At 43.4% G+C, this 8502-nt stretch overlaps 1 protein-coding gene across 1 annotated transcript in view; it reads right to left on the bottom strand.

Moving 5' to 3' along the window:
* Positions 1-2495: 2495 nt before the first annotated feature.
* RNF144A (ring finger protein 144A) overlaps positions 2496-8502 on the bottom strand; it is a 66474-nt gene continuing 60467 nt past the window's right edge. The window contains exon 8 of the mRNA XM_063125825.1: positions 2496-3137. Within this exon, the coding sequence (XP_062981895.1) occupies positions 3006-3137 (132 nt within the window). The 3' untranslated portion in view covers positions 2496-3005. The remainder of the gene's footprint in view (positions 3138-8502) is intronic.

Genomic DNA, 8502 nt, shown 5'->3' with positions numbered 1-8502 from the left:
TGAAGAAACTTATCTCTTTCTTCCTGCACCGCAATCCTGACGAAGATCACTCCAGTTCCCATGAATTAGGATAATAAAAACAAGCTCCAATTAGCACCAGAGAGAAGACAACGAAAATCAGTGACCACATTAGCAGGTTCTATTGATGCTTGTTGACTGATAATTTTCATCTAAAGAATGAGAAAGGGGAGAACTGGGCAAAGTGAATTTGCTATCCGTTGTGGTTATAACAGAAGAGCTGGAAATACAGCAGAGGACCAAATGTGAACTCTACTTGGTGGGCTGTCTAATCTGACAAGTGGGAGGAGACATTCCATGCTTATTGCGCTGTGGCCACCAATACCATGGGGTTCACGTAATGTCTGAAGGTGCATTTCGACAACAACTTACTATGCAATCGATTGGGCATATTATCATAAAAGCAGAGATCCCAAAAATGGATGAAGTGAGTTCTTTTTCCTGCTGTAGTGCAGATTGTAGCCAATGGATTAATTCTCTAGCATGTGGGGATAGCAGGGATCAAATGTGCTTTAGATACACTTATGCCCTGAAATAGCTCCTGTTTCTCTGGTGTTATCCATGCATCTAAAGTTTTTCCCACTTCCCTCATTCTTCAGGAACAGGTTGCATACAGCTATATTACAGTTTTAGCTACTGTCTTTTCTGAGTTTGCAAATCTACATGTCTTAGAGAGTTGTCTACAGCTCTCACTCCAAATAATGCAAAACAGTAATGCTGAGTATCAGTAGTGAGTTGATGTCGACATTAAGCTCCCTCGAGAGAATTGCAGCACCTCAAATTATACAAAAGTCAGGAAAATAAATAAAGTAGCAAAATGGTAAAAGGTTAAGATGAAGAAAGGGTGATTTTAAAACAAACCATGTCATAATACACAGCATAAAATATAATTGTTTTCAAAATGGACTAAATACATTAAATTTTTAACAGGCTTTACATATTACCATTTCAGGCATTTTATTAATGGAACCCAAATAGAAAACACATACAACCCTTTTGAGTTAGAAATGTATATACTTTATATGATGGAGTTGCTGACTATTGTACAAATGAAGTACTTTGGGGCATTATCCTTCCCATATTGGACACAGCTTAGCACACTTTGTTGAATAAGCATCAGGCATGATGGCACTTCATTACCTCCTTCCCTTTCCCCATCTGATCTTTGCTGTATGCTAGCCGTTACACAAGACAGGAGGTCCATTTGCATCCCATATACTTACCCAACCTCAATCCCTGGGGGCAGAATACTGGGTTGGAAAACCATCTAATTGAGATCTCCCATTTTGTGTAGCGGCCAGTGCATGCACCAAGGTACAGTTAGGGAGGGTGATGGAGTAAAATGAGTTGTACCGAGTACTATGCCTGTTCCTTCCTATTCACAGAGCAGTGCCTAAGTAGGAAATGATCATCACCATATTTTCTTTATATTGTTATCTGCCGGCAAAACAGATGATTCATGCGCCTTAAACCTTCGCAATGTTCACAACAACATCTATTTGCACATTTGGTTTAAATGGAATTCTCTCTAAATGCACATACAAAGATACTTGGTTAGAGGTAGCCCTATTTATGTAGCAGATAGTTAATTAATAAGTAAAATAAAATCTAGGCCGGGGGGGGGGGGAGTCACGCTTTCAAAGAGAAATGAATACCAATGTGGGCTTTTGTTTTGTTTTGGGTTTTTTTTTAAGAGCCTGAATTAGGTAGCCGGCCTAGGTTATATAACTCAACCTCAAATCTTTGCCAAAAAAAGAAAAAATTTAAAAACAAATACCCGTCCATACAAATAGTTCACATAATCCCCCAAAACATTAGTAGGCAAAAATATCAGCTCTTGTCTTTGAAAACTCAAAAGGCATAGGATGGCCTATTTGTACCCTACTGTGAGAGACAGGTGCGGGAAGCAAGAATATTCTGATGTTTTGCTATGGTGTTCTATAAATTGACATTCTCCCACCAGCGGAAGGAAAACCATTAGCAGAATGGATTTCCCCTTTCCCACTAAACCCCTGCCTCTGCATGAGCCCCAAATCTACTCCAGAGGCTTGGGGGATCTCTGGGGCAGATTTAAAGGGCTGCGGTAGGGAGGAGAAGATGGAGAAATCCCACTGTGCATGTGGAAGTCACATTGCATAAGCACAGGGTGGCCATATGGAAAGGAGGACAGGGCTCCTGTAGCTTTAACAGTTGTATAGAAAAGGGAATTTCAGGCCCTTTCTACTCCTAAGGGATATCCCAGGCAAATGGAGGGGGTCATCCCTGCCTGCTCCCGGGATCCCCTGTGTGGCATTTGGATGCACAGGAACGATCCCGGGATATAGGGCTGGTGTAGACATGCCCTCAGCAGGTGTCATTTGTATGCATGCAGCACCTGCTGAAATGCCCTCTTTTGTATCTGGTCAAGAAGACAGGGCACCTGCTGAAATTCCCTTTTTCTATATAACTGTTAAAGATACAGGAGCCCTGCCCTCCTTTCCATATGGTCTGCTCGCATGACTGTTGGATCTAGCCCATGGCAAATATTAACTAGTTTTTAATTAGCTTTATAAACAGGTATTTAAAGTTACATCTGAAACGTTCTGATTTAAAATGGTAAGTTATTCTTAAAAACACACATATTTAGCAGTAAGACACCCCAATCTGATGCCAAGAGATATGTGAAGGTCTTTGTTTTGATGGTATAACGTCTCAGTTCCATTCCTGCCAACGTAGCGATTGGGTGAACAGGGAATGTCTCGTGTTATTGACTGCTCCATTCCTGATTTTCAACTTGGTTCATGCCAGCCTTGAACACACCAGGGTGCCTTGTTCTTCACAATCCCATTTGTGGGTAAGAAACTGTGGTAACCGTGATTCCTGGAATGGTGGCACCTCAGGTCTTGCTTGAAGTCGGGATCAGGGAAAGTAAGGCTATATCAATATTGAGTGCAAAAAGGGGCGAGGAAATGTACTGCGATGATGAGCCAGTCCCACTTTTACTTGGTCTAAGTCGGTAGAGGGTCGTCATCTCCTTTACTACACTTGCACTTGCAGCAAAGAACAAACGGGGTAGCAAGTAAAAGGAAAGGAGAAGCCACTAACAAGAGCAGCCCAAATCCTGCGAAGATCCCAACAACCTGGAAAATAATAATAATAATGAACGGGATAAGCGTCAGCAGTTCTCAAATTCTGCTTTAAGGAGGACCGAGGGAGAGTTTGTGTATCTCCATTAAGCTTTTTGTTAACTGTTTAAATGCACCAAGGAGTTGCCTTTTAAAATTTGTTTTGTTTTGAGCAACACACTCGGAAATTAAAATAAGGGTTATTTTCAAAACTGGCAACTGTGATTTCGTTGCTGTCCCTTTCTGTCACTTATGACAATCGTTCTCTCATGAAAGGCCGTGGGGTGAAGTGATCACCAGGTTACATACAGCAAATAACCATTGGTCCAGAAACCCAGGCACAGAGAGAGAGGGAGAGAGAGAGAGAGAAAGAGAGAGAGAAAGAGAGCAGAAAAGGGCAACTAAAATGATCAGGAGGCTGGAGCATCTCCCCTATGAGGGAAGGCCTTCACTGTGGTGGACCCCTTCTTAAGGAACTCCCTGGCGTTGGAGGTCAGGCAGGTACCAATGCTGTATTGTTTTTGACGCCTCCTGAAAAACATTGTTTCAAGAAGCTTTCCCGGAATGACTGGCCTTGGTTTAATCTGTACCTGTTCTTTTAAAATGTTAAATTTTAATGTTTTTATTCTGTTTTTATTTTATTTTTACCCCGTTTGCTCACCACTCCGAAATCCTTGGATAGGGAGTGGTATAGAAATATTGGAAATAAATAAATAAGGTTACAACAGGTGGGATTGTTTAGCTTGGAAACTGTGATTTCGTTGCTGTCCCTTTCTGTCACTTATGACAATCGTTCTCTCATGAAAGGCTGTGGGGTGAAGTGAGTCATCCCATGAAGCTGATTAGTGGGCGATTCAGGACAGATAAAAGGAAGTCCTTCTTCACACAGCACATAGTTAAACTATGGAATTCACTACCACAAGATGTAGTGATGGCCAACAATTTGGATGGCTTTAAACGGGGGTTAAGACAAATTCCTGGAGAACGCTGTCAGGGGCTGCAGCAGCTCCAGCACTGAGATTGACTATTTTCCTTGCATCACAGGGGTGCAGTGGACTTTAATGCCCCCAGCTGTTTCAACAAGCCACTGTATCTCACGGTTCTTGTCCCAGAGAGTCCAAGAAACAATATATAACAGATTATATATTGTGATTCATAATATATAAACCAAAATCTTGGGAAATAAGCAATCCAACATCTTGTAGAACACCCCCTATTCATCTGTAGCATTCATCTATCACTTTTAGCAGAAATATTACTTGGGTTGTACCCCATGTTAATCCTATTTAGAGTAGATCTACTAAAATTAATGAGCCTGGAGAAGAGAAGATTGAGGGGAGACATGATAGCACTCTTCAAATACTTAAAAGGTTGTCACACAGAGGAGGGCCAGGATCTCTTCTCGATCCTCCCAGAGTGCAGGACACAGAATAATGGGCTCAAGTTACAGGAAGCCAGATTCTGGCTGGACATCAGGAAAAACTTCCTGAATGTTAGAGCAGTACAACAATGGAATGAATTACCTAGGGAGGTTGTGGGCTCTCCCACACTAGAGGCATTTAAGAGGCAGCTGTCAGGGATGCTTTAAGGTGGATTCCTGCACTGAGCAGGGGGTTGGACTCGATGGCCTTATAGGCACCTTCCAACTCTACTATTCTATGATTCTATGAGATGTAAGTTCAACTAACACTAGATACAGCCCGTGGTGTTGTCAAGACATTCATTGTAGACAGACACCTGCCTGATGTTATTGTTCCAAACAAGAATGACCTGTTTACTATTACAAATCTAGGAAGAGTCCTTCTGACTCAGGCCAAGTGGGCCATCCCCTCCCTCCTCCTGCATACATGGTGCTGAGCATGGCACCTCCTTGAGTAACACAAGGAAGGTTCCATTCCTAATGAGCATTTGTCTAGATTTCAATAGAAGATGGCCTTTGGCTAAGTAATAAAGATTTGCTCGATTTGCAATAGAAGATGAGGTCACAGAGGAAAGGGTATCAGCAAGATTATTACGCACAAATACTCTTAGGTTTAGTACACAGGATGAGGACTGTATAGGGCTAAGCCTAAAGCATGAGATTTGGCAAAGTAATATTAAATATGAATCTAAGATCTTGTTTTAATGGAGGATTACAATTGCTGAGATTGCCAAAGCTACTTGGGCAGAAGGTAATGAATTTATGATCTGACCGATGTAACAAGTGTCTGCCTAAAGGACATCAGAGCAGATGGAGAGAGTCTCCTAAGGAGTTGTCTTTAGCTTTTGGCATAATGTGATTTCAGAGTTAAAGTGGGGACTGGCAGGTGGTCATTTTTTGTTTGTTCGCTTAATAGGGGAAATGGAATCCAACGTTAACTACTTCATAGTCACCATGTACCTTTTTTTCTTTTCTTTTGGCTTCAGATTTTATTACCTAACCTCTTCACCGGGATTGAACAATCACTTTTTTTTTGTCAGCAGGTGGCAGTGCAGAACAATATTAATCCTGAAGGGTATAGCATACATTACTCTATTACGTAATAACGTACTTGGAGTTCTTTATTCTAAGTTGTTGTTGTTGTTGTTTTAAAAAAGAGAGAGCCTACAATGACTTAAATAGTTGATTTTTTGTGGAGTGTCAAATCACTGCATGTCCTGCAAAAAATGGCTGCTTCCCCCTTTGCAGTATACTATCATAAATCATCTGAGAAGTGCAATTTTAGCACCCTCAAAAATGCTTGCAACTGCAATATCTTGACTTTCATCACAATTGAAGCACAGCTTCTCTTTACTGTTTTTCTTCTTTTCGTCTTCAGTGTCAAAATAAATGATGCAGTTTGCTTCGTAGACCACCTCATTTTAACTAAGTTCGTGACGATTGGGGGTTATGCTGTTTGGCTTTAGGGGCCAATGTCTGTAAATCCCAGGGCAGTTCACTCTTTTTTTTCCTGCTCAGCGAAAATCCAGCTATGTACCCACAGAGCTAAAGAGAATAGCTGGGAATGAGACCCTCCACATATCATAGTACTGTCTACACCTCATTGCAACTCAGGTACTTGCTTTTTTGAAAACTTCAAGGAACATCCAAGAGACTTTGCGTTTTCACTATAACTTGCCTTAAATAAGAACTAAGGCCATGACTAGACGGGGCGATATCCCACGGATTGTCCTGGAATCGTCCCTGTGCATCCACATGACGCACAGGGGATCCCAGTTGCAGGGAGGGATGATCCCTCCCTTTCCCTGGGACATGGCTGTACATATTTTTCTCACATTTTCCCGCGGTGTCAGGATGATCCCAAGACTGCGGGATGTCCTAGTATAGTCCTGGCTCCTTACGAGTAAACACGAGGAGCCGGGAACCAAGCACAGGGCATGGAGCTCTGCAATTTATTTATTTAATTATAGCATTTCTATACCGCCCGATAGCCGAAGCTCTCTGGGCGGTTTACAAAATTAAGACAATTCAAAGTATAAAACAACAGTATAAAACCTTAATATAAAATACAATATAAAAGCACAACCAAGATAAAACAACCAAGTGCTCCGTGCCGATTGGGGGTGGGTGGGGAGCGGGGCTGGGGCTTTTTTCTTTTAAACAACCTACCTACCTTTGCGCTGGAGTGCTCCAGCTCCTGTTTCTTTAAAAAAAAAGGTGGGCGTGACGTCCACTCCTCTTGGGATGTTGCGCACCACGTGTAGACGAGGGGGACAATCTCGCGATCATCATATCGCAAGATCATCCCCCTCCATCCCCCTCATCTAGCCAAGCCCTAAGAACCCAATCCTACCCCCTACCTTAGGGTGAATAGGAACATAGGAAGCTGCCTTATACAGAGTCAGACCCTTGCTCCACCTAGCCCTTGATAGTTGACACTGATGGGCATGAATGGGCATCAATGGCTCCCCAGAGTTTCAGGCAGGGTTCCTTTCTAGCCCTTCCCAGAGACGCTGGGGAATTGAACTTGGGACCTTACGCAGGCAAAGCACGTGGTCTGACACTGGACTATGAACCTTCCTCCCATTTTGGAGAGTCTGGAGGGCTGCTCACATGGCACATTGGTGGCTTTTGGCTACCATCTGAGAGACAGAGGGCCAGTTCTCTGCATGTGGCTCACATGGCACATTGGTGGCTTTTGGCTACCATCTGAGAGACAGAGGGCCAGTTCTCTGCATGTGGCTGCCATTCTCAATGTGCATCGTGACGATTGGGGGTTATGCTGTTTGGTGCGAATCTGGTCACCATGGGTTATTCAAGGGTTAAACAACCCCTACATAACCCTACTACTAATCAAAGATTATGCAGGGGTTGTTTAACCCTTGAATAACCTATGGTGACTGGGTTCACACCACAAGGCACAACCCGCAATTGGGGATTGCATATTAAAAACGGCAGCCACACACACCTGGCATGCACCATGGCTCATTGTGGGTTATTTAATCCACAATGGCCAAGCTGTGTCATGCTCATCAGAGAGGGCCAGCAGAGGTCCCCACTGTGCTCAGGTGGGCAGAAAACTACCAGGAGCAGTTCTTCTGCTAGTAATCCTGCCAGCAATAGCTGGCAGAATGCCCCCAAACTGGGTGTTTCAGGGAGAATGATTTATTTATTATTTTTTCTATTTTTAGTCCTGCCCAGAACAAATGTTCTCTGTGCTGGAGAAGGAAGCTTGGGCTCCACTGAATTCAAAGCTGCTCTCCCCCTGCCCCTGGGCCTAATAGCTATGCCAGCCATGGAGTCCAATCAACTGGGCGTTCAAGCACTCTTCAAATACTTGAAAGGTTGTCACACAGAGGAGGGCCAGGATCTCTTCTCGATCATCCCAGAGTGCAGGACACGGAATAATGGGCTCAAGTGAAAGGAAGCCAGATTCCAGCTGGACATCAGGAAAAACTTCCTGACTGTTAGAGCAGTGCGAAGGTGGAATCAGCTACCTAGGGAGGTTGTGGGCTCTCCCACACTAGAGGCATTCAAGAGGCAGCTGGACAACCATCTGTCAGGGATGCTTTAAGGTGGATTCCTGCATTGAACAGGGGGTTGGACTCGATGACCTTATATGCCCCTTCCAACTCTACTATTCTATGATTCTATGGAGGTAGGAATTTTGAATGCAATGATCTGCCAGGTTGAAAAACCAAGCAATCCCACCCCCTCTCCATACACAGCTTCTGCCTTAGCAGGTGTGGGCCAGTAGGGCTTGGAGGGCATTGGGAGATCTGCTGCTCTGCTCCATTTAGGTTTGCTCTGTAAGGTACTATGATTCCTGTAAGGTACTATGATCACCTGTCATCAGCAATACTTATAAGCAAGTCAGGCAGTTAAACATCTTTTTTTTACATCCTTCCTGTTTGCTTTATGCCGTTTCTTATGCCCACAGTCCCACTAATTCACTTTAGA

The sequence above is a fragment of the Elgaria multicarinata genome, chromosome 4 (assembly GCF_023053635.1).
Source record: "Elgaria multicarinata webbii isolate HBS135686 ecotype San Diego chromosome 4, rElgMul1.1.pri, whole genome shotgun sequence".
Classification (NCBI taxonomy): Eukaryota; Metazoa; Chordata; class Lepidosauria; order Squamata; family Anguidae; genus Elgaria; species Elgaria multicarinata.
This window is presented reverse-complemented; position numbering and strand designations above follow the sequence as displayed.